The sequence below is a fragment of the Panthera leo genome, chromosome B3, assembly GCF_018350215.1.
Source record: "Panthera leo isolate Ple1 chromosome B3, P.leo_Ple1_pat1.1, whole genome shotgun sequence".
NCBI lineage: Eukaryota > Metazoa > Chordata > Mammalia > Carnivora > Felidae > Panthera > Panthera leo.
Genome location: NC_056684.1, coordinates 117,874,497 through 117,900,120, shown reverse-complemented (window position 1 = coordinate 117,900,120; position 25,624 = coordinate 117,874,497). Strand labels below are relative to the sequence as shown.

The 25,624-nt window shown below is 50.2% G+C and overlaps 2 protein-coding genes across 12 annotated transcripts in view; one reads left to right on the top strand and one right to left on the bottom strand.

Annotated features, from left to right (window-relative positions):
- The window catches only part of NUMB (NUMB endocytic adaptor protein), a 201,087-nt gene extending 195,174 nt beyond the window's left edge, over window positions 1-5,913 (top strand). For 5 of the 9 annotated variants that reach the window (XM_042943711.1, XM_042943710.1, XM_042943709.1 and 2 more), the window contains 3 exons: window positions 388-537; window positions 2,630-2,935; window positions 3,841-5,913. In XM_042943711.1, the coding sequence (XP_042799645.1) occupies window positions 388-537; window positions 2,630-2,935; window positions 3,841-4,556 (1,172 nt within the window). In that variant the 3' untranslated portion in view covers window positions 4,557-5,913. The remainder of the gene's footprint in view (window positions 1-387; window positions 538-2,629; window positions 2,936-3,840) is intronic. The other 4 variants (XM_042943713.1, XM_042943712.1, XM_042943715.1 and 1 more) reach the window with 2 other exon arrangements.
- A 2,292-nt stretch (window positions 5,914-8,205) lies between these two features.
- The window catches only part of PAPLN (papilin, proteoglycan like sulfated glycoprotein), a 34,116-nt gene continuing 16,697 nt past the window's right edge, over window positions 8,206-25,624 (bottom strand). The window contains exons 15-27 of one of the 3 annotated variants that reach the window (XM_042943704.1): window positions 21,433-21,513; window positions 21,031-21,271; window positions 19,917-20,037; window positions 19,498-19,636; window positions 17,968-18,445; window positions 17,126-17,263; window positions 16,894-17,018; window positions 16,447-16,669; window positions 15,748-15,885; window positions 14,886-15,013; window positions 14,694-14,802; window positions 12,211-12,377; window positions 8,206-8,488 (exon numbers count right to left, since the gene is read on the bottom strand). In XM_042943704.1, the coding sequence (XP_042799638.1) occupies window positions 8,313-8,488; window positions 12,211-12,377; window positions 14,694-14,802; window positions 14,886-15,013; window positions 15,748-15,885; window positions 16,447-16,669; window positions 16,894-17,018; window positions 17,126-17,263; window positions 17,968-18,445; window positions 19,498-19,636; window positions 19,917-20,037; window positions 21,031-21,271; window positions 21,433-21,513 (2,264 nt within the window). In that variant the 3' untranslated portion in view covers window positions 8,206-8,312. Of the gene's footprint in view, window positions 8,489-9,183; window positions 9,223-12,210; window positions 12,378-14,693; window positions 14,803-14,885; window positions 15,014-15,747; window positions 15,886-16,446; window positions 16,670-16,893; window positions 17,019-17,125; window positions 17,264-17,967; window positions 18,446-19,497; window positions 19,637-19,916; window positions 20,038-21,030; window positions 21,272-21,432; window positions 21,514-25,624 lie in introns of those variants that run through there. The other 2 variants (XM_042943705.1, XM_042943706.1) reach the window with 2 other exon arrangements.

Sequence of the window (25,624 nt, the reverse complement as noted above, 5' to 3'; positions counted from 1 at the left end):
TAACCCATCTTCTGATAGAGTTACTAAGTGGCTCCAGAACTCTATGCAGATCACAGCCTTGGGAATTAGTTGGAAGGCAAACAGGTTGCAGATGTCTTCCAGAAAAATGTGGCTAACTGACACAAAAAAAGAATACCAACTTCTCAGTAGTTTCACACAGGAAAGGAAATAAAGAACTGGAGATTTGCAGGGAGGAAGATAGTCCTTAGTACATAAATTGTTGACATTTTATACTAAATTTTTGAAGCTGCTTTTATAGCCCCACTTGACAGTTGAGACTTTTCCTTTCGCAAATAAGGGATGTGTTATAAAATGCCACCTTGTGTCATACTGTTATATTTCAGGATTAGTTTTTCTGTCTGGAACCATTTTCTGTTTGCCTTGCAGTGCCAGAAGTAGAAGGGGAGGCAGAGAGTATCAGCTCCCTGTGCTCACAGATCACCAATGCCTTCAGCACACCCACGGAGGATCCCTTCTCATCTGCCCCAATGACCAAACCGGTGACAGTGCTAGCACCACAGTCTCCTGCCTTTCAAGGTTGGTGCCCTCTTAGCCTGCTCAGCTGTTCTCTGTGAAGCTTGTACTTTCATGGCACAGCTCACTGACTCTCGGTGGGCATTCTGAGCTTCCCAAGAGCTGGTCGGACCTGTTAATTTCCCTGTTGGATGATGTCTCAGATTTGTTAATTCCCCTTTTCCACAATGTCTTTGCGCTTTGTTCCCATTCCTTTTTCCTAGAATGTCTGCATTCATCACTGCATGTACCTTTCTGTCTTTGATCCCATTCTGTTAAGAGCTTCTGTAGTCCCAACCCACTGCTTTACTTCCCACTCAACTATTCAGAGTATCCAGCCAGTTCTCCAGAAGCAGCAGTCATCAGAGTTGGTTCCAGCGTATGCTTTCTTTAGCAGAGGGCTCTTAACCCGAGGCAGTTTTACCCCTCTCAGGGAAAATTTGGCATTCATTGGTGACATTTTGGGCTGTCACAAGCTGGTAGGGAGTGGCTGCTACTGTCATCTGGGCTGAGGCTAGGAATGCTACTAAACATCCTTCAGTGCACACAATGGCAGCCCTCACAGCAAGGAATTTTCTGGCCCAAGTTATCAGTAGTGCCAAGGTTAAGAAGACTTGGATTCAGCTCGTCTCCATCCTACCACAAGAGGCTCATAAAGAAAAAGGCACTTCTTTTGGCTTCTTAGTTCATTTCATCTTCTGTAACAAGTGCCCTAAAATTTACCTTTGTAAAGGCATTGAGGACTAACTAAAAGTTGTTGTTTCCAGGATACTGAGTTAATACTTGGTGTTGACTCTGAAGTCAGCAAAGAGTCTATATATAACTTAAATAATAGACTTTTAGGATTTGAACTCTTATAATCGCCATTTCTTCATTTCTTTTGAGAAAGAGCTCAAAACGGGGAGACAGTACCCCATTCCTTTCTGAGGAAGCTACTAATGCTTTTCCTTCAGAGAGTCTCTTTTAAAAACAAAAAAATCTATTATAATCATGTGCACCAAATGGCTTTTCATTTCATCTAACAAATGTTTATAATACCAACAATAGGCACAATTTATTGAGCAGACATTAGCACAGTGCCTGCTACATCATGATGAGGACTCAGCATTTTCTCATTTAATCCCCACAACAACCCTTTGAGGTAAGCAATACAGATCAGGAAAATGAGGCTCAGAGAGGTTGAATAAATTTCCCAAATTGCACAGGCAGGATTTAAACCCAGGTCTTTCTGAATATCATTATCTATTACGTTCCGCTACCTATTTCTGAATTTACAGTGCCTATTTACAATGGGATGTACAAAACTAATAGAACGTAGTCCTTTCCCTGCCCACAAGCGGCTCCCAGTCTATGAGTGAGCTAGTCTTTTAAGACAAGCCCTGGGGTAAGTAATACCAATGCCATAAGTATGGTTGCCCATCTTAAAGAGGGAGTGATTGAAGTATAGGGCAGGGGAAGGTGCTTGCTCCATACTGACTATGACAGAGAGCTGGGATAAGGAATAGAAACTAATGGAAAAGATGTCTGGAGTAAAGGAGCGAGGATTCAGAGATTTTAATAAAGAGAGACAGGAAAGAATAGTAGTGCTTTGAGATATTATGAACATTACTGAGGGAAAAAAACTTCAAAAATAGAGATGAAATTAATTCTGTAGCGAATTAAACATTAAGCATATGAAAATATAAAAATTTATTAAGCAAATGAAAATATATACCAAATTTGTTTTCTCATTTGTTTCTTATTTCTCATAAGGCTGGTATCCTCATATGAGGATACCAGCCTTATGGGATTTTTGAGAGAATTAAATAGGATGATGAATGCTAAAGTACTGTTAACATAGTGTCTGGCACATCGTTATTGTTGGCATAATTTGATCTTTTGGAAAAGTGGTAGGAGAAGGAAATGCTTTATCTACATCTTATGCCAACGGCTAAGCTATACCTAGAATTGATTTTTGCTGCTTGTAAGACAGAGCAGCTCTGTTCAACTTAATTGGAAATTGTTTCTCTAGGCTTCATTCCCTCTCTCCCTGTTCACATATTTTCCTAGAACAGTCATTTGACCTTTTTATCAGTATAGCTATTTTAATTACCTCTAATTCCCTCTTTGCCCAAAGGTTTGTGTATCCATTGCAAGATGGCATGGTCATCCCAACACCAACTTTTCTGTCTTATCTGTTCCACCGTTATCGCACATCGGCCTGACCGAGCTCCAAAGGGTCACCCATTCACCCTGCATGAATTAACTCCATCGATGTTGTCTGCTCCCATTGTAGCTAATGGCACTGACTCAGCCTTCCATGTGCTTGCTGCTAAGCCAGCCCATACTGCTCTAGCACCCGTAGCAAAGCCTGTGCGTGAAACCAACCCTTGGGCCCATGCCCCTGATGCTGCTAACAAGGGAATTGCAGCCACACGTTCGGGTAAGGTGGCCATGGGTGGTGGTGAGGATTCTGGGATCAGATAAGTGACGCCGATTCAGAAATCAGCCATTTACCCAAGTGGGAACCGGGGAGGAATCCTTTCAGGAAAAGTGTGTTCCCTCCTGGAAATAAACTATTAGGAAAGGATGGTGAAGGAGAGGAACTCAAGAGATTAGACTGATAGTTTCTAGGGCTACAGAACACAACTACCCCTTAGAACTTTCACAAAATACAGATTCCTGGGCCCAACCCGGAGCTGACCACTGGATTTGGAGATAAATGATGGATATGCCTGTAACAAGGGTGGGAACCTTGCCTCTTACAATGGCAGGCCTACAGAAAAAGCTTTGTTTTTTGCTTTGCTTTACTTTCTAGTTTTTCTGTAATGAACATTTGTTAACTATAAAATCAAAACAAATTTTAATAGCAATAAAGGCAGTTCACCTGAAAGATAACCTGTCTCTTGAAGCAAGACAGGGGCCACAAAGTACAGCACCATGTCCCTGGTCATTTTCTTTTTATTCTGTTAGAGCAAAAGGTGAATCACCTTGGGCTCTTTAGAGCATGTGCAGGCCAATTTCTGTAGCACGGAGGAGCCACAGCAATAGGAAGGGGTTTCAGATGCCAGCCAGCTGCCTTAGTTCCATGGAGTCTGAGCCCTATCTAGACAGCTCCTCAGTGTGGCTGCGATAGCAGCATGGTCTGACAGGTTTCCTTTGTCCTAAAACAAAACCTCCTCAGCTGGTAATAGAGACTTTTCTCTCACCTGCTAGAACTACAAAGTGTCCCATTAGGGACACTTGTTCCACATGTTAGGATCATTCAGGTAACCAAGGTTATCAGGTAAGGAAAGAAGCCCCTAACGGTTCTGATTCTTTTGTCTCTCTTGATCTCATTGGTTTCAGGGACCGAGTGGAGTCAATCATCTGGTGCTGCATCTCCAGGTCTCTTCCAGGCTGGTCACAGACGCACTCCCTCTGAGGCTGACCGCTGGTTAGAAGAGGTGTCCAAGAGTGTCCGGGCGCAGCAGCCCCAGGCCTCAGCTGCCTCTCTGCAGCCAGTTCTCCAGCCTCCTCCACCCACTGCCATCACCCAGCCAGCGCCATCTTTCCAAGGGAATGCATTCCTCACCTCTCAGCCCGTACCAGTGGGTGTGGTCCCACCCCTGCCACCAGCCTTTGTCCCTGCCCAGTCCTATCCTGTGGCCAATGGGATGCCCTATCCAGCCCCTAATGTGCCTGTGGTGGGCATCACTCCCTCCCAGATGGTAGCCAACGTGTTTGGCACTGCAGGCCACCCTCAGGCTGCCCACTCCCATCAGTCTCCCAGCCTGGTCAAGCAGCAGACATTCCCTCAGTATGAGACAAGCAGTGCTACTGCCAGTCCCTTCTTTAAGCCTCCTGCTCAGCACCTCAACGGTTCTGCAGCTTTCAATGGTGTAGACGATGGCAGGTTAGCCTCGGGAGATAAGCACACAGAGGTTCCTGCAGGGGCCTGCCCGGTGGATCCCTTCGAAGCCCAGTGGGCTGCATTAGAAAGCAAGTCCAAGCAGCGTACTAACCCCTCTCCCACCAACCCTTTCTCCAGTGACTTACAGAAAACATTTGAAATTGAACTTTAAGTAGTCTCTATGGCTTATGTATTTTGCCCATACTTAGGCAAGGGCAGGGGCAGAGGTCAAAGAAGCAAAGGGAACTTTGTGTTCCCAGTCAGTATACTTTTCACTAATCCCAAAGGTCTTAAGGAGCATGTCCAGGCACAGAGTGCTAGGAGAGGTGATTTTGAAAAAAATGGAAGAAACATTCCTAGAGAAGAGTTGTCTTGCAGTTGGGCTAAAGAAGTCAAGGAAATGTTGCCCTCTGTCCCCCTCCTACTCCCTCAGCCCCTTAAAAATCTCTGGCAGCAGAGAGGCAGGGTATCTGAACAGGAATCTGTATTCAAAGCACATTTACTGGAATATAAAACACAACGGGAAGCAAAACAATCACCCTTCATTTTTCAGGCCATTCACCTGCCGCCTCTCACTGGCCTGTCTTAGAGATCAAGAACATGGTGGCCTGTGCTTGGGCTGGGGACGAGAGGCAGGCCGTGCTGCCAGAATTCCCAGGAGGGCACAGCAGCTGCCCAACAGAGCTATATTTTAGGGGTAAAGTTGAGCTTCCACTTTGAGTAAGAATAAATATTATAAATATATATCAAAAAAGCCAAAATCTTTATTTTTATGCATTTAGAATATTTTAAATAGTTCTCAATATTAAAAAGTTGTATGAGTTGTAAGTAATCTTGCCAAAGGTAAAAGGGTTAGCTGTAAGAAATTGTACATAAGATTGATTTATCAGTGATGCCTATTGATGTGGAGAGAGGAGAGGTTGGGAGTTGCAGATGGGATCCCTATTACTTGGTATCATTCGTTGTAAGTAGCACCTTGCAGCAACAATCATGCGTATGACCAATACAGTCCCTAGGTGGTAGTTTTAACGAAAATGAAAGAGCAGTATTGTCCTGGTTTTAAACCTGTGATGAAATCCTAATGTAATTTTAATGGAATCAGTCTGAATACATTCTACAGAGAATACATATTTTCTTTTATATACTGCTGCAGTTTCCTTATGTTAATCCTCTACTTTTGTTTTAACACTAAGGTGACAATGACTTAATCATATCCATGGACGGGAGCACAGGTTACTGTGTTGATTTGTCATGTGGGTCTCGGGTTTTGTTTTGTCCTTTAGATTTTGTCCCCACCAGCTTTGTGGGGATGGAGATTCTGGTTTAATAGCTGTGTGTGAGCCGGTCCCCCCACTTGTGGTGAGAGCATCCCGTTGCCAGTTGTAGCCACTTGACCTCTGGTAACAACGTGAGATCCCATCTCATTTTTACTTTTGAACGTTGGCCTTACAATCAAATGTAAGTTATATATATTTGTACTGATGAGAATTTATAATCTGCTTTAACAAAAATAAATGTTCGTGGTAGAAGCTTTTGCCCCTGAAGGGCTGGTCTTTCCCCTTTTCTTTATTAGTAAATGTGTTTTAGTTCTTTTTGGTCTGTTCTTGCTCCATTCTGCTAAACTCCAGTTTGATGTCTAGAAAATCTTTTATTGGGACTTTTTTTTTTATTGAAGTATAATTTGCATACAATGTTAACTTCAGGTGTACAACATATTGATCTGATAATTGTATACATTACACAGTGCTCACAATAAGTGTGGTCATCATCTGTCACCACACATGTTATTACAGTATTGTTGACTGCATTCTCTCTGCTATACCTTTCATCTCTGTGACTTATAACCGGAAGATTGTACCTCTTAGTCCCCTTTATCTATTGTGCCCATCAGGACTAGTCTACTCTTAAAATTCACTTTTGTATTTATACTTTAGGCTTTGGTTGATCCTAAGCATATCTCTGATGTCAGATCCTTACTGCTCAAAGTGTGGTCTGGAACAAGAGCATGGACTTCACCTAGGAGTGGAGATACAGAATCTCAGCCCCACCCCTGACCCCCCCGACCTAGTAATCAGAATCTACATTGGAACAAGATTCACATTCTGAGAAGGCCCTGACTGAAGCAGTGAGTCTCAGCGTTGGATATGTATTAGAACCACCTGGGAAGCTTTTAAAATTCTTATGTCGGGGAGCAGGTGGGGACCCACATTCAGGTATTTTTTATATATATATTTATTTTTGAGAGAGTGCAAGTGGGCGAGGGGCAGAGAGAGAGAGAGAGAGGGAAACACAGAATCTGAACCAGGCTCCAGGCTCTGAGTTGTCAGCACAGAGCCTGATGAAGGGCTCAAACTCACAAACTGTGAAATCATGACCTGAGCCAAAGTCAGATACTTAACCTGACTGAGCCACCCAGGTGCCGCTCAGGGTGTTTTTTTTGTTTTGTTTTTTAAAGAAAAAGCTTCCAGTATGGAAGAGGGTTGAGAACCACTTGTCTAGATTGAGTTTTATTGTTTCCCTAACCTTGGCCCGCTCTTCTGTGACTAGTTCTAAGAAGAGCTAGCTAACCTCAGACTTACCTTCTAAATTACGTTGCCAATTGGCAAATAAGGAATTGGGGAGTCCAGGAAAATAGCCCTTAGTTTCCAATTTGTATAGCAAAACCAGCCATGATAAATGAAAGGGGATGCTCCTCTGTATTTTTTTTAAATGGAAAGAAAAAAATACCTCTGCCCCTAACCCATGTTTCCTGTGCTGAATGAGAGGTAGACGAAGAAGTATCACTCACCCATGATGCAGTTTGTCTCTTTTCCAGCCAGTGCGTTGGTAATAAAAGTCAGCTTTCCCTATAATGCCTGTTTTTCCTGTGTCCCAGAACCTGTCGCTTAGCCTTGGCTTAGCCCAGCCAGTCTACTGGAGGATGGGTACAAGGTTAAAGTGGAAAGGGACCTGGAAGCTCATTGAATCCAGGCCTCTTGTTTAGCAGTAAGGAACCGGAGGTTCTGACGGATGGAGAAGGATTTCTTCCAACTGAAATCCCTTCATTGTTAATACATTGCCTTCCCCTCCATTGGTCCCCTATCCTGCTGCCGCCTGTTTTTAATAGTCTGATTTGTATCTGGAAGCAAACATTTTGCTTCACAGATTCCTGCTTGGGGAGGAGAGGCTCCAGTTAGTCACTGTACAGAACAGGTCTGTCAGCTTGATGCAGGTGTGAGGCAGTCCTCACCACCAGGCTCTGCAGGTCAGCCTCAGGAGGAGGGCTTCAGGCACCAGCTTCTGATGAAAGTAAGGAGCTCCCCCCCACCCCGGCCCCATTCTGTCATGCTCACACAATAACGCAGCTGCCGCTCCTTCATCCCACATCCCTGTACTGGGCCTTACATGTCGTGTTCCACTTTGGCAAGAGCTTCACAAACGTGCCATTAACTGTATGTACAGATGCGAGTTGAAGCTGGTTGCTACACTACCTGGCAGGGGGAGGTTGACTAGAGTAATGGACCACTGTCTGACACTAGATGAGATGGAGTTCTAGCAAAGAAACTTGCCTGACACAGCAAGAGTTAGCGTGCCCGTGTGAGACAGGTGTTAACTTTGAACCCATTACACACCTCCCCACCCAGCTTTAAATGAAGTGAGAACCCTGGTAGCTTGCTTTAGAACCCAGTGAATTGGTCCTGTATAACAGAAATTATAGACGGAAGCCGTAAAGTAAAGGGTGTCCTTATCCAAGCAGACTCCTCTTGACCGCTGCCTGTAGTGTCGGAAGCGAGGCAGGTGCTATCTGCTGCTGAGGCACAGCACTGCGGGGTGGGGGGGGCTGGGGGGGTCGGGGGCTGAAAGAGCCCATTCTCTAGAAGATCGCTCCCTTTGCCAGCCAGAGACAGCAGCCCGAGACTTGCTTCAGGACTGGGGCTGGAGCTAGCCTTCATCCCTGCTGCCAGACAGGCCGAACGTGAGGCTGGAAGCGGGAACAGCTGGCACAGCAGAAGCTGGAGTAATACTCATTGCCACAGAGCTGGGCCTGCAGGATCAAATCACAGTTGGCCAGCTCAGGCTGATCCGTACACTCCCTGCTGAGGTCCCTGGGCTGGGCTGCCAGTGCTGTAAAATAAGGGAGAGAAAGTGGTTAAGGAAGCTGTGTACGCTGAAAAGTCCCGCCTATTCTTTCTTTGCCTTAAAGGAAAGCAACACTACATCTGCCAGATTCCCAAAAAGTACAGTTATTCTGGAACCTTTTAACACGTGTGTCTACAATGCCTCCCCACCCCCCGCCATGGGCCTCATTTAGGCATGCAGTGGTCCTCTGGTTGTCCTGCAACCTCAGCCCAATGCAGACTCCCAAATAGTGACTGACCGGATGATTAAACATCTCCTGAAGTTAACTCCTACCCTTGCAATTGTGACCTGAAGAGCTGAATGACAGCTGCCTTAGCCCCTGGACTGGGAAGGGAGTAGGATCAACCTAAGTAAAATTCTGAGTTGGCAAGAGCTGTCCTCTCATTGCTGATTTAATGTGTTGTGCCTTCAGTAGCCCCAGTGCGTCTCAGTCGCTTCATTCCCCATCTTCCCAATTTTCCCACACTCCCCCGCTCCCCAGAGAGAGCAAGTATTAGGCAAAGTGATTAGAACAGCCTTGTGAACTATGGCTCTAATACTGCACGAGCACAAAAATGCTGGTTGCCAGCCCCCCCCCCCCCACTGCCCCGCCAAATGTGCCAGGGGCTTCTGTATCTTAAAAATCCTTGTGAGAAGGGCACCTGGCTGGCTCAGTCAGTGGAGCATGTGACTCTTAATAGCTGGGTCAGGAGTTCAAGCCCCACGTTGGACATAGAGATCTGAAAAAAAAAAAAAAAAAGCACCTGGCTGGCTCAGTTGGTATAGCACGCAACTACCTATCTTGGGGTCATGAATTCCAGCCCCACGTTAGGCATGGAGACTACTTTAAAAATAAACAGGACTATTGAAAAAACAACCCCTGTGTTTCATTCTGCTTCTTCCTTATAGGACTGAAGTGGCCTTACCTAGTTAACTTCCCTTTCCCTTCTGGAAGGGGCTTTTGGCTTAAGCCAGAGTGACACTTTCCCTAAAGTCAGACCTCATAGGCTTAATCTTTCTCTCTCCCCTTGCTTCCTCCCAAAAATACAACTAACAGACTGTATCTGAGTAGTGAATGACTTTTGGTATATCAGTATAATGAGAATACGAACTACAGATGACCCTTGAACAACTTGGGTTTGAACTGCATGGGTCCACATTTTTTTAAAATAAATACTGTATACAGTACTGTATTTCCTTTGATTTTTTCAACAATTTCTCTTTGTTGTAAGAATACACTATATAATACATATACAATATGTGTTATCAGTAAGGCTTTGATCAACAGGCTATTAGTAAAATTTTTGGAGAGTCAAAGTTATACCCAGATTTTTGCACAGAGCATTGGCACCCCTAATCCAACTGTACCTACATTTACATAAATAGCAAGCCATTTGTCTTGCATTTGTCTTAATATACTTAATACTTAAGAAATCTGTCTTAATGGTCTGCCTTAAGTATTAAGTATATTAAGAAATCTGTCACTCTGGCATCAACTTGCTCTGAGCAGTTGCAGCCCGGGGGCCTATCACAGGGCCCAGAGGTTTGGGGTCCCACATGATGGTTAAGCACACCAGCTCTGGAGCCAGAAGGCCTGAGCACAATCCTGGCTCTCCTACTCCCCAGCTGGGTGACTTTGGGCAAGTTACTTAAGCTCTCTGCCTGTGTTTCCTCATCTGAAATGGAGATGATAATAGCACCTTGGGCACACAGTAACTGTGGCTAAAATTTGAGTGCTTACCTGTGTTTTGTTCCATAGCCTCATTCCCTCTCATTCAAAAAAGTGAGTGATGCCCTATGTTCTATCCTTACAGTGTTTTAGGCAAGTCTTTTAGGCAAGAAGGTTGAGAGGTCCTCAAAAGAAGTATGTCCCTTACACCAGAGCAAGACTAGGTCAAGACCCCCTACTCTGATGCCAACATTAATTGCAGTATGCCACCAGACCATGAATAGGGCTGAGTGAGGCATGAGGCAGCCTCAAGCAGTGAGACCCTACAAAAAAGCATAAATAGGTGAGAGCAGAAGTCTGCAGCCTCATCAGAATGAATACAAAGGAGAGACCGCTTCTAAGCATGAAAGGTGCCCACAAAATATCTAAGATTAGCAACGCTCTTCCAGCAGAGGGCAGGAGCCTGACTCCGACGGCTCCTGTCCTGTCCGGGAGGGCCATCATGCCAGACCATTTCAGCTTACAACCACACATCAGCAGGAGCCCCACCAGACTTTGCCCTCAAACAAGGTTCTGATTATAATTCGGCTTCTCCTGTAGACAGAGCTACAATTAATCACAAACATGAACACCTGGCTCCTCTGACAGCTCTTTTTCTCACATAAATCCGCATTCTGGTTTATCTTGAGTCTTGTAAGTTTGGTTGGTATGTAGACAAGAGATCAGTATGCTGGGCACAGTAGAGATGAGAAGCGGCCCCTGCAGCACAGTGTTTTTGCCAAGGTAATGCCTTCATGCACACATGCACTCAGTCACCAAGCCTGAGCACCTAGTGATGCCAGGCACTGACCTGGGGGCCTAAGGACTCGAATCCCAGTGGCTGTCCTAAGGGGCTCACAAACTGGAAGCCTACATGTCAGTCTGATCCACTAAGCAGCATTTCTGCCGCAGACCTTCATCCTCTAGCACTGGCCAGTTCCCACCTTCGGCGTAGCAGACAGGAGGCAGCCAGGCCTGACAGCCCTTGCTAAAACAACACTCTTGGTGCAGCGCTGCAGCCCTGATTGCTGTGAACGTCCAGGCGGACAGGAAAGGCCCTGGCACCTTTCCCCCAAGCCTGCTGGAGGCCTCCTGAGAACTGGTGGCTCGGCCTGGGGCACTGCCCTGCTGTCCAGGCAATCCATGAACCCAGACCAAGGACACGTGGAAGGGCAGGCTGGGCACAGGGCAGAGCCTCCTCTGCCCCCTTCTTCTGGCTTATTTGAATATAGGGCTCTTATGAATCCATCTTCTCAAAGTGTGAAAATAAGTGCATCTCCAAATTAACACCTCTCAAATTAGACTGCATCTGAATTGATGGTCTCTTAGCACTGTGTCTTTAACAGCATGTTTTTCTTAGTGGTATGGAACTAATTGTTTTGCGATATGGTGCTTAGGTTTATTGAAATTAACTCAGAGCAAGAGCTAGAGAATACAAAACTAAAATATCAAACTGCCCAGTAACAGGTGTGATACTTTAGGGAAAAGAAAATTAAATATGAGGACTAGGTTGTAGTCCCAACTTGGCCACTAATTTGCCGTGTGACTTGTGGAAACATCACGTAAGGTCTCTGGATATCTGTCTCATTTGTAAGATGGCGATACTAATACTTGCCCTTCCCTTTCTGAGTTATATGGTCAAAGGGCCATGAAGGCACTTCTCAATCATAGGACCACTTTTTGCCACCCTAATTAGAATGGACAGACAATGGTCTGCCTTAAGTATTACATATGCTACTTCTCAAGATCAGTAAGTCTAAACGATATTTAACGTCATCTATTAAGCTATTACCAGATGCCCATCATCTGCATTATTTCCCTCACCTCGCCGCAGCCCTCTCAGGTGGTGGAATAGCCCTCTGTATATGTGAGAAGAGGGAGGCTCAGGAGAGCCCCTTGCCACAGGTGACACTACCAGGAACCGGCAGAGTGAGCCAGGACTCAGACTAGAGTCACTCAGACCTGTGCAGCACAAAGGCGGCTTTTGGGAACAAGTGAGTCCCTGGGGTGGGCCTCTTACCCGGCGGGCCCACCTTCACCTCCGTGCTTCGGCTGACTGCCTGGCTTCCACGGTAGGCACTGCACGTATAGGAGCCCTCGTCTCTGGGCTGCAGGTTGTGGATCAGCAGTGTGCCATCTGGGGACTGGTAGACTCGATGCCCGTCGGCCCGCACCGGCAGCCCATTCCTGAAGGGGACAGGACACTGGGAGAACCGTCCACAGCCTCTGGTCTTGAGGCCCTAGGAGGCCATGCTGCCACTCCCAGCGCCCCAGAGCCCAGAGACAAAGGGAGGAGGTAATCACTGTGGACAGAGGACCCTCACTTCAAGAAAGAGATGGGCCAGGTGCCAAAAAGAACACTATCGGAGCAAAATGACTCAAAAGTAGAGGGAACTCACCCCAACTGAGCACACTGGTCTAAGTTACCATGAATTTGCCTCTTACCCACAAGGGAAGCCCCACTCTCACTTTTTATCAACAACAGTCTTTCCAGCAGCTGTGTGGTGCCGGGCCCTGTGCTGGGCAAGCGACGTAAGTGCTCCCTGCCTTGAGGGTACTGGGGTAGGTGTTTAGGGGCACCCTCCCTGAGGAAGACAGAGCTGAGACCCGACTTGAGAATGAGGAGGAGCAGCTGGCCAGCCAACAGGAGAGCAAAGGGACTCCGGAGCTGGAAGGCAGAGGCCATGGTCAGAGCAGGGAGAGAAGTGGACAAGGCCTCAATGGGAGTTTGGACTGGACCCTGGGGGGAATGGAAGAGTGTGAACTAAGCAGGACTGACAGAGTATCTGCCCTTGGATGACTGGGCCTAGGACAAGCCTGAAAGCAGAGAGCAGGAAAGTGGCTCCTACAGAAGTGCACACATGGGTAAGGGGAGGATGTGCAAGGTAAGGGAGGAGAAATGAAGGACCACAGTGGTTACTCAGGGTTGCTGGGTAATGGCAGTGCCCCTCCACCATGGGGAGATCCAGGGCGGGGAGGACGGGTCAACGGTGAGTGTTCTTTTCCACCATTTGGCATTCTGGGTGCCCATGAGATACAAAGAGGCATTGGATTTGAGGTCTGGACCCAGATAGTCTATCAGCACTGGGTGGCCCTGGAAACCACGTGTCAACAAGGTTGCCCAAGGTGAAGTTAGACAAGCCAAGGACCAAGGACAGACCCTGAGGTGCATCCGCCTCCGAGACATTGGTGTGAAAAGGTAAACCAGCCAGGAAAACAGAAGCAGCAGCCAGAGAAGGAAGAACACCAGAAGACAGTAGTTTCCTGGAGCCAAGAGGAGGGAGCATGTCAGGAGGTGCAAATGGTCAGCAGAAGAACACCTCTCAGGTCATGTGGGGACTGAGATAACATCCAGAACGTTTAGGAACAGGTCAGTATCCTGGAGTGGTGGGTGGATGTGAGCCCCTGTGCAAGGACTGAACTGTGAGTAGGGGGTGAACAGGTGGAGACCCCCAGTATGAACAGCCATACTGTGAGGGGGAGACTCCAGATGAGGCCAGGGTCTGCAGGGAAATACAGGGTCAGAGGAGGGTATCTTTTATGTTATGCTTTGAAAGCGGGGACTCCTGAGCATGTTTGCTGCTGGTAAGATCAAGGAGAAGCAAAATTGAAGACAGAAGCGTGAAAGGATAATCAGAGGCCCGACCTGATCAAGGCAGGCCTGCATCAAGAACAACTGCTGAAAAGCCTACAGAGGCTCCCTGCCTCCCTCCTGCGTGCAGGCCCCTTCCCATCCTGACATCATCTCTCCAGTACTCACCTCTGAGGCTTGATCAAGAACATCCTTCCCCTCCTCAGCCTTTAAGGCTCAGCCAAAGTCACCTGCCGTGGCCACCCCTTGATTCCCCCAGATAGAAGGCAGCCTCAGTGCTCTGTGCACAGATAGCACTGAGGGCAAACCTCTGGAGCTCAGGGGACACAAGGCCATCTCCTGCCTGGGGAGTATCTGGGGGGCTCGGATTACCCCCAAGATCCCCAGAGCCTAGGCTATTGCTGACACACTGCAAGGAGGAAGGGGGCCAAAAAAAAAAAAGTTGCTGAAAGAAGGAATGAACGAATAAAAGAGCAACTGATCTGGTGTAAACGACACTGAAGTCCCCACAGCTGAGTATACCCAGTGGTTCTCTACCCCCATCTCCGGATACCGTCAACTGTCATGACTTGAGAGGAAGTACTACTGGCATCTAGTGGGTGGGTGGGTGGCCTGGATGCTGCTGAACACCCTACAATACACAGAACTGCCCCAGCCACCAAAAGTTATCAGGTCTGAAATGTCAAGAGTGCCGAGGTTGAGAGACCCTGGTGTAGCCCAACCAAAAGAAAGAGAGCAGTCCTGTGGGGCCCCGCTGTGTAGGGAAGGGGGTGCTGCCACCAGGCCTGCAGGTAGGAGTTGAAGAATGAAGGCCGCGGGCAGTGGGAACAGCAGTATCGCTGCAGAAAGGTGAGCGTCTTCTCCAAACTACAAGCCTCTGAGGGCCAGGCCTGCCTGGAATAGAGCCTTACCTGGACCACCTGATGTTTACGCTTTCTCCTGTCACCACGCATAGCAGCCTGGCCGTGTCACCCTCTGGCACCAGCATAGTAGAGGGCAGTTCTGTGATGGCCAGCTCCCCTAGGGCAAGGAGGAGGCATTGTCAGCCACCACACCAGTCCTGCCCCACCTGTGCCACCTGACCCTCAGGACTGCCACCTCACCCAGAACTCTGAGCTGGACCCATCTCTGGTCTCGGTCCTGCCCGTTGAAAGCGACACAGGCATAGAAGCCGCCATCTTCCAGAGCCACGTGGCTGATGACCAGAGAGCCATCGGGCTGCAGCTGGTGTCTAGAGACAAAGCACAGTCGGGTAGCTCCTCCCCCAAGGGGCTGGAAGAAATGGGGGTGGGGCAGGGTCTTCCTTTCCCCATAAAAGGCTGAGTGGCCCTTTCAGAGGGGTCTGAGCAAAGGGCCATCTAACCTTAGGCCCTGAGGTCCTCCAGATGCTGAGCTCTCTCGTTTACCTGAAGGTACCTGACTTTTAAGCCTGGCAATAAACCATTTCCAATCTCCAAATACAAAATAATTCTGGTTTGGGTTTCTAGTTCCTGCTGTGCTCATTCTGTAGACTCAAATCTCGGTTCTGCCACTTAGGAGCTGTATGGCGTGTTAAACTCCTGTGTGTAAAATGGGGATAAAATAGCACCTACCTCCACATGGCTCTCTTGAAGACTGTATGATAGAGAACAAGCCTCATACTCCTAATGGGCACGATACATGCTCATGCTGTTATGGTTACAGCCAGAAATGGGTCTGCCTCCATTCCTCCATTTTGTCCCTCAGCCATCACCTCTCCTTAGCTAGCCTGTTACTTCTGTCCACTAACCACAGTGGAAAGACCCAGAAACCCAAATGTTGGTCTGCCCAAGGAGCCCTACCCCCAGCGGTATCCTCTCTCAAGAGCCCCTGGAGTCCTGCTCAGGACTGACCAGAGATGGCACCTGGCAGCTCCCTCCCCTGAGGCCTACACAGGGTCAGGGGCTAAAGGCGGGACAGGAAGGGGAAGAGAGGAGCTGAACAAACCTGGGGGAGGAGAGGGGCTGCCCATCTCTTTGCCACTCAATGACTGGGGGTGGGAAGCCCTCAGCACGACAGGTCAACCAGATCCGCTGACCTGGATGGGCGTCCACCACCCTAGGCTGGTTCCTGTCCAGAAGCAGCCTGCAGAACAAGCACCCCACAGCCATGAGAGGGACTCTGTCTGCACAAGCATCTGACCCCCTTCTCCCTCTCCAGCCACATTCAGCTTCCTAAGAAAGCTGCTCTGTGCTGGTCAGGACATCACCAATAGCTACCCGGGGCAGTCTAAAAGCCACCTCCAGCTTTCTCGCTTTCCCCATCCCCAACCACCACCCAAGAATCTCGACTCTGCTCCCCGCCCTGCACATCTGCTTTGAGATCCTGCACATCTGCCCTGCACAAGGCACTTTGACTTGGGCCCCTCCAGCCCTCTGCAACCCCTCTACAAACTCCCATCAAGGCCATCTCAGGCTCTCCAGCTCCTGCTCTGCTTCCCTTCCCTCAGCTCCTGTGCCCTGGGCCATGGGCCAGTCTCAACTGTTTGGGGAAGGGAAGAGGGCTCCCTTTCCACCTCCCTAGTCCTTACCCGGCAGAGCCCTGTGACCCCACCCACTCTCCCTTCCTTTCACCACTGGGACCCCCATCGGCCCTGGCCCTCCAGTGGGGTAGGCTGAGAGCAGAATGGCGATGCTGCACTGTTACCTGGTCGTGGGCCGAATCTGCAAGGAGGAGACAGCCCCCAGGCCCCCCGCGTTCCCCACTAGGCTGGACTCCCGAGGACTGTGGCCCTGGGCTGGGTCCCTGGTCTGAGGGAAGTGCCTTGGCTCAGCCTCAGACAGCACGGCCACGTCACCCCCTGTCATGAGGCCAGGAGAAGGGGTGACCTGTGGGGGGAATGCAGCGGAAGGAAGGAAGGGCCACGAGGCTGGCCAGGGACGTGTGGAAAAATGAGGGTCACAAGGGGGAAGACATCCACCTCAGCCCAACTGGAGCACGTGGTCCCTGCCAGCAGAAGGGGCCCCTCCAGCGTGGGAGCACCCTGGCTCAGGCCCTCCCAGCCAGCACCTCCCACCTGGGGCCATGACAATCCTCTGGGTGTGGGGTGGGGACGGAGACCTGTTCCGCTGGGCGTGGGGTGGGGACAGAGACCTGTGACACGAAGCTGGATCTTCTGAGAGTCACGGCCTGGCCTGCTGCTGCCACAGCTGTAGGTGCCAGTGTCCTCTGCCCGCAGGGGACTGATGACCAGGGAGCCATCGGGCTGCAGCTTGTGCCTGAATGAGGAGGACAGTGAGCCCAGGCCCCCCTCAGGCCCCAGTGCTCCTACCAGAGTGCTCCTACCGTAACCCTGCCTGCACCCTCCCATCCCAGGGGAGATCACCTGTCAGAGGAGATGGGCCGCCCATCTTTCTGCCACCTGGCATGAGGCTCCGGGGAGGTGTTGTCTTGACAGAAGAGGCGCACTAAGTGCCCCAGGGCCGCCTGCACCAGGGCTGGCTCCGAGCCTGCCAAGCTGATCCTGGGAAGTGGGGGTGAGAATCTGCACTAACAACACAAGCGCCAGGGCCAGGGACTCCCCCTCCATCAGTGTCCCACCACAGAGAGCTCGGTGCCCATCCTGTCTCAGGCACCTTTGGGGTCACAGGGTCCCCTGGGAGGCCCAGCTCTAGAAGCCCGTGGCCTCAGGAATTCACTCCACCCCCACCCCGGCTCCCCACCATGCCCTTGGACGTAGCTACCTCAACCTGGTCCTGCAACAGCAGCAAGGGAGGTACAGAGCCCAGGGCGTGGAGAGGTCGGGAGAGAGAGCTCACACCAGATTCCCGTGTTGAACTAAACCACTGCTTGATCCCTTTGGAATTTCAGGTTTTACTTATTTGTTTCTATTCTCCCCAAAAGTCTCATTAATAGGACACAGTCCCAAGACTGTGGAACCCATACTAAATCTAAGAGAGAATATCACCATTTTGCAGGTCAAGAAACTGAGGCTTGGAGAAGTTGGATGAGTTGCCAAAGGTCACAAAACCTGCAAGCTTTTCCAACTAGACAGGCCCCGGGGCGTCCTGGCAAGATCAGACCCAGGCACCCACCATCTATTGGCAAAGGCCCCCCAGGCAAGACCATTGGAGGATTTGAGGTTAGGGATGGGGCGGGAGGATCTGCGAACCTCAGGGTTTGGGCTCCAATGGGCACAGCTCCCGGCCTGGGGAAGGTAGGCCTCACCTGTAGGAAGAGCTGTGGGAGGGCGCCGCTGGCCTCCCGGCATCTCCGCCCAGTCCAGGGGCACTGGGCCCAAGCTCCTGGCCCAGGGGCCTCTCTCCAAAGGCCTGGGCGTGGCCCTCCTCTCCAGGCCCAGGCTCTCGGTCTCGCCACCAGAGGCCACCAGAAGGCAAGGGCCTCGTCTGGACTGTGGCCCCCGTCCTGTGCCCGCCGGCCTCTTGCTGGCCTCCAGGACCGCTGCCACCACCGTCTCTATGGGTGCTCTGGCCAGAGGCCCCAGGCTCAGGTCTGGGGGGCTCCTGTTGACGTCCCCGGCAGCTGCTCACGCACTCCTCTTCGGAGGCAAAGTTATTGCCGTTGCCATGGCACCCGCCATACCAGAAGCGGTTACACTGGCCCACGGAGGGGACGAAGTACCAGCGTGCGGCCCAGTCTGTGCAGGAGCCATGGGCACTGGGCAGCAGGCACCGCACAGGGTAGGCTGAGGGGGCAGGGAGGGGGCAGGTCATCAGGCTGCAGATACTGCCCCAGCAGAGCCCTGCCAAGAAGTGCCCATCGCCCCCTCAGCCTCAGACGTGGGAGCCAGGCTCTTCCCAAGTTCACGGAGCAGGTCTACACCCCTGTCTGGGCCCCTGACCTGGCCCTGGGGACGGTCTGCTCACTGCCCAGACCTACCTGGGCTGGGATCACCAGCAGCCTCCGGGATCAGCCCGTCCACCTCCACCCACAGAACTAGAGCACTCCAGAAGGTCAGGGCCATGAGCAACCTGGACTGGCTCCCTCAAGCCCCTCCCCATGCCTGACCCAGGTCCCTAGAGCACACACACGCACTGAGCTTGGCTTTGATGTACTTAGCTCGAGATAAGAACCCAGCCCTCAGCTCGCAGGGACATCTGTGAAGAGGCCCAGCCTCTGAACCCGCCTCCAGCCCCCAGCCAGCCTGTTCTAACGGCCTACCTTCCCAGCACAGCCCTGCTCTGCCTCTCTACAGACACAGATGTGACTGCGGCTGGCCCCTGCGGGGGTCCCATCCAGGGACCAGCCTCCTGCAGACTCTGACCACCAGCCCATCTGGCTTTTGAGGTCCCCATGAGGGTCCCTGCCAGTGCCACCCACATATCCCATGCTCCAGTCTCAATGACCTCCCTCTAGGACTCATCCCAGGCAGGGTGGGGACATCCCTGTCCATCCGGGCTCTGAACACCCTATACTATCTCTGCCTCTGGAAGGGGCTGAGCCCCCATGGTGGGGGCGGGGCAGGACAAGCCTTCCTTGTCTGTGGGCGCCCTGCCTACAATTCTCCCCAACTCCCACAAGCAGTCAGATGGTTTCAAATGCAAACTGTTGGAAACAAGAACAATATGGCACTGTTCTCTGACCTGGCACCTAGCAGGTGATCAGTAAATATTTGTCAAAGAAATGAATGAATAACTGAGCTGGTAGGAAGATCTGGGTGGGGCTCTGTGGTGGTTAAGGGGGGCAAAGCGGGACCACAGCCTACTCACCAGGAAGGATGAAGGGGCATCCACTCACCATAGCCGGGCTGGCCCACACAGCCTTCCCCAAGAGGACCAGCAGCAGAGGCCACATTATCATAGCAACAGCCAAACCGGGAGCCCTGGCACTCACTGGGCTCCTTCTGCTGATCCTGGGGCTGGTGGGCCTTGGGAGCCTGCGGAGGAAACCCAGACTGGGAAAGTTGGGAATAGGTCTGGCTCTTGGTGGGGACTCTAGGATGCCTGGGGAAGGAGGACAGGAAGAGGGAGGGACAGAATTAGGGGTCATGATGCAGTACCCCAGCCTCAGGGGAAGGTCAGATGAACCCCCCCTGCACACACACACCCCCACTCCAGCCTAGGCCCGTATCTGAAGCCCAAGTGCAGAGAATCTGGATCACAGTGGCACTGAGCAGGTGCGGGACTCCTGCCCACTCATGTGAACCAGACACTTACTGTGGAAGCCACTGCTCTCGACACCGGCCTTCTCCCGGTCTTATCACTGCCGTAAGATGCTGCACAGCCAGCTTGATGGGGCCCCTCAGCCACAGACACCCCATCAGGGCAGCACCCGTACCTAGACAAGCATCACACAGCGGTCTCGTCACCACCCAACCCCTGATCCCCACCCTCACGGGACCCCCGAGCTTCCAGCATCCTGGAAACTGGGCTCTGAGGCTCCCTACGCTGGGAGCTGAGCAGTTGAGGATCCGAACGGGAGACACCGCGTCCTTCCACGTGGGGCATACCATTCTGCATGCCAAGCCACATCCACCAACCACTCAGTGGCAGCCAGGGACACAGCAGTAACACGATAAGCAGGGCCGTGTCTCATACCTGACGGTTCCTCACCTCCTACCCAAGGCGGAAACCCCTAACCGAGGAGAAAATTCACTAAGCCTGCACAAATCTTGGCTTCCCGGGTAGGTTTTACAAAATCGCAGCAGATGGGGGATGGGGCAGAAGAGGGGTGAGCAGAGCCCTCCTCCTGTTTCAGCTCTGTCAACCACAAGATGGGAAGGAAGGGGAAAGGGGAACACATCAGAGCGCCTTCTGTGTGCCAGGCACCCTGGGACGGTTCCATCCTCACGGCAACCCGGCCTGTAGCTGTCATTGTTCCCAGTCTCACAGAGGAAGCCAAGACCAAAGGAATAACTTGCCCTGATCACGCAGCACACAGCGGATAGATCGCCACCGGGCTGCTGGCCCCAAAGTCTGGGCTCTCAGCGCCCCAGCCCCGGAGAGACCGGTAGCCTGGTTTGGATCTGGAAGCTAGAATTCTATCCCACGTGCCTTCCCAGAGCCTCAGGCTACACCTCAACGGGCTGACTTCGGTAGCGAAAGCGGAAATTCTTACCCCCACTCTGCACATTAGGAAGGTCAGTGACAGGAAGCAGAGTCCCCAGGACTGCACAATCAGGGCAGCTGGGAGATAACACCTCGGAAGTCCCATCCCTGAGCTCTGCAAACCCCACCCCCTCTCTGCTCGGAGTCGCTGCCCTGCCCATCAGATACCATCCCCCGGCCCCATCTCCCTTCTTTGACTTGGTGAAGAGGAAGAGGCACCTACCTGCTCTGCTGACATGAGGCCCCAGGACAGCCCTGCCACTGTGGCCCAAGAGATACAGTGTGGCCGTCAGGACAGCACCCATAGGGGCTGAGTCTGCAGTCGTGGGGTGCCAAGCCAGACTGTCTGTGTGGGGATTGCTGAAAAGAGGGGGCTGGGGCGGGCAGGTGGAGGCCCTGGGCTCCTGTGGGGTTTCCTTGGGCCAAGGGTTGCTCTTGACGGGCCCACCACTGGCCTCTGGAATCTAGAAAGAAGAGGAAGCAAAAGACACATGAGGTGTCCGCCTGGACACCTCTCCATGTCCACACCAGACCTACCTCTCCCCAGCCCCCCTAAACCACCTACCCCCCCCCCCAACCTCCATCTCCAGGGCCCTGTGTTGGGGGCTTCCACTGAGCTTCTCACCTGAGGTGGGGGCCGCCTGAGGCCCCAGAGATATGCGAGGATCCCCGGGGCTGCTGTGCATGTCCTGCATGCTGGGGACACCTGCAGGGAGTGGGTGGTCAGGCCCACGCTGTGGCCATGCGTGGCCATGCTAACCACCACGTGGTCCCACCCCACCACTCAGGCAGCGCCTGGGGCACCCAGGACAGCAGAAGCGAGAACGAGCAGACCTGTGATTTCCTAAAACACCCTTCCCCTGTTTCTTTTTTTTTTTTTTTTAATTTTAACATTTTTTATTTTTGAGACAGAGAGAGACAGAGCATGAATGGGGGAGGGGCAAAGAGAGAGGGAGACACAGAATCGGAAGCAGGCTCCAGGCTCTGAGCCATCAGCCCAGAGCCTGATGCGGGGCTCGAACTCACGGACCGCGAGATCGTGACCTGAGCTGAAGTCGGACACTCAACCGACTGAGCCACCCAGGCGCCCCACCCTTCCCCTGTTTCAAGAGTCTTTAGTCCTAGAAAACACTAATGTTACATGTTGCGCAAAAAGAAAAGCCAGATATAAAATTAGCATCGGCGTTTGATCCCAACTACATAAAACAAAGCAATGATACTTTTAGATTGAACTGATGAAAAGACAAACAATCCAATTAAAAAATGGGCAAAGTAGGGCACCTGGCTGGCTCAGTTGGTAGAGCAGCCAACTCTTTTTTTTTTTTTTTTTAATTTTTTTTTCAATGTTTTTTATTTATTTTGGGGACAGAGAGAGACAGAGCATGAACGGGGGAGGGGCAGAGAGAGAGGGAGACACAGAATCGGAAACAGGCTCCAGGCTCCGAGCCATCAGCCCAGAGCCTGACGCGGGGCTCGAACTCACGGACCGCGAGATCGTGACCTGGCTGAAGTCGGACGCTTAACCAACTGCGCCACCCAGGCGCCCCCAGAGCAGCAAACTCTTGATCTCAGGGTCGTGAGTTTGAGCCCTGCGCTGGGTGTGGAGATGACTTTAAAATCTTAAAGGGGTGCCTAGGTGGCTCAGTCCGTTAAGCATCCTACTCTTGATCTCTGCTCAGGTCACAATCCCAGTTTTTGAGTTCGAACCCCACATCAGGCTTTGCACTGATGGTGCAGAGCCTGCTTGGGATTCTGTCTCTCCTCCTCTCTGCTTCCCCCCACCCCCCCCCGCCCCCCGCTTGTGCACCTGCTCACTCTCTCTCTCTCTCAAAATAAATGAACTTTTAAAAAACGAAAATCTTAAAAAAAATAATTTTAAAAATGGGCAAAGAACTTGAACAGACATTTCTCCAAAGAAAATCTACAAATGGCCAATAAGCACACGAAAAGATGTTCAACATCATCGGTCATTACAGAAATGCAAATCAAAGCCACAGTGAGATACTCCTTCACACCCACTAGCATGGCGGTCATCAAAAAGGCTGAAGTAAGAAATGTCAGTGAGGATGTGGGTGAACCGGAACCCTCAGGCACCGCGGGTGGAAATGTAAATTGGTGCAGCCACCATGGAAACAGTTCGGCAATTCCTCCAAAAGTTAAACATAGAATTATCATAGAGCCTAGCACTTTCTAAGGCATACACCCAAGAGAAATGAAAACACATGTCCACACGGAAACTTACGCATGAGCATTTATAGTAGTCTTATCTGTTAGGGCCAAAAGATGGAAACAACCCAAATATACATCCATAGAAGAATGAATAAGCAGGTTGTGGCATATCCATGGAATTGTTATCAGCCATAAGAAAGAGGTCGTGCTGATGTGTGCTCCAGCCTGGATGAACCTTAAAAACATTCTGCTGCCTGGGTGGCTCAGTCGGTTAAGCATCTGACTCTTGATTTCAGCTCAGGTCCTCATGACCTCACAGTCACGGGATCGAACCCCGTGTGTGTGTGTCGGGGGGGGGGGGGGAGCCTGCTTAAGATTCTCTCTCCCCCTCTCTTTGTGCCCTTTCCCCCACACCACACTCTCTTCTCTCTCAAAATTATAAAATTGAGAAAAATAAAAACATCCTGCTGAGTGAAAGGTAGGCACGAAAGGTGTATTATTCCTTTTATACAATACATCCAGAACAGGCAAATCCATAGAGACAGAAAGCAGATCAGCTTACCAGGGAAGGCAGTTAGGGTTAACGGGGAGTGATTACTTAAGGGGTACAGCAGGGTGCTTTTATGGGTGATGAAATATTTTAAAACTAGAGGAGAGCGGGTGATCGTACAACGTTGTGAGTACACAGCACCAAAGCATACACTTTGCAACGGTTAACCGGTTAACGGTATGTTATGTAAATTTCACCTCAATAAAAAAATTCTATATTAAAAACACTTGTTTCAAAAAAAACCACAATTTGATTGACAGATGAAGGGATGGGAGTAAATCATGAAAAAGCACATATAACAAAATAGCAGTTATAGAATTTAAGTGTGGGTACATGGCTGCTTGCTATACAGTTCTTCAACTATTCTGTATGTTTAAAATTCTTCACCAGCCTTCCTCAAAAAATTAAAAATAAGCCCCTGGGTGGCTCAGTCCATTAAGCGTCCAACTTCGGCTCAGATCATGATCTCACAGTTCACGAGTTTGAGCCCCACATCGGGTCCTGTGCTGTCAGCCCAGAGCCTGGAGCCTGCTTCAGATTCTGTATCTCTCTCTCTCTCTCTCTCTCTCTCTCTGACCCTTCTTTGCTTGCGTGCTCTCTCTCTCAAAAATAAAGCTTTTTAAGAAATTAAAAGTAGAATTACCACATGACCCCCAGTAATTCTACTACCATTTACCCAAAGAATACAAAAACACTAATTCAAAAAGATGTATGTATCTCTATGTCTATTGCAGCATTATTTACAGTAGCCAAGATTTGGAAGCAACCTAAGTGTCCATCGACTGATGAATGGATAACGAAGATGTACATATGCACAATGGAATATTACTCAGCCATAAAAAGAACGAAATCTTGCCATTTGCAACAGCATAGATGGATCTAGAGAGTATAATGCTAAGCAAAATAAAAGAAACAAATACTCTAGGATTTCACTCACATGTGGAATTTAAGAAACAAATGAACAAAGAAAAAAGAGAAAGAAACAGACTTGTAACCACGGAGAACTGATAGCTGCCAGAGGGGCAGCGCGTGGGGGGTGGGGGAAATAGGTTAAGGAGATTAAGAGCACATTTACCACGATGAGCACTGAGTACAGAATTGTTGAATCACTACATTGTATACCTCGAACTAATATAATACCATATGTTAAATATACTGGAATTAAACAAACAACCAGGCCTGTCTTCCTGAGCAGATGAGGGTCTGCTCAGAAACATGAGAGATTTTTTTCACCATCTAATTGTCCAACTTGGCAACAAACTTACAAAAAATCATGAATTATACCATTCCCGTGGGTGAATTTTATGGTATATACTTAACCACTTCAGAGTCATCAAAAAGATTTTTTGTCATAAACTGGAGAAAACCACAAAAGGCTGAGTCAGTATGAACAGGAATTTTTTTTTTATGATGCATAACAGCACTCACCCCAAAATGCTCCTGGTGAAAGGTTCTGAGCACTTCGTGTGGGGGGAGGAGGGTGTGTGTGGGTGGGGGGGGTGTGGTGGCAGGATGGGAGTGGGGGACTTCCTTCTATTTATCTGTGTGTTTCAAATTTTCCACAATACGCATATTACCACATAATGGAACAAAGTTACAAAAACTAAGTGAAAATTCCATCTCCACAAGGACTAGCTCTTGCCAGCCCCCAGGGAATATTCAAAAAATACTTTAGGGCCGGAAGACCCTAGCAGATACGCAGTAAAATCTGTTTTCGTTTCATGGCCTCTCCCACCCAGGCCGAACCCCGGGAGAAGGCAGACTCACACTCTCTCCCCAGTTCCGTCATCTCCTGCGGGCACCCCCAGAACCGCACTCACAGTCCCCAGCCAGCAGGCCCCTCTGTCAGCTCAACTTGAAAAGCACCTTTCTGCCCAGCCCACCCTGCCCCGGCTTCCCCTCTTCTCTTCCACCTTTCACGCTTAACTTGGAGTCCGGGGCCCCTTCCCATGCACCACGTGGTCCCCAGGCTCTGCTGGGCAAGTGCCTGGCCCTTCCTGTTCAGGGGCCCTGTGAGCGCTTGCATTTCTGCAGCCTGCTCCCCGCCAGGGTCCTGCTCCCACAGGCTCCACTTCAGACTGTCCTCTTAAATAGCTTT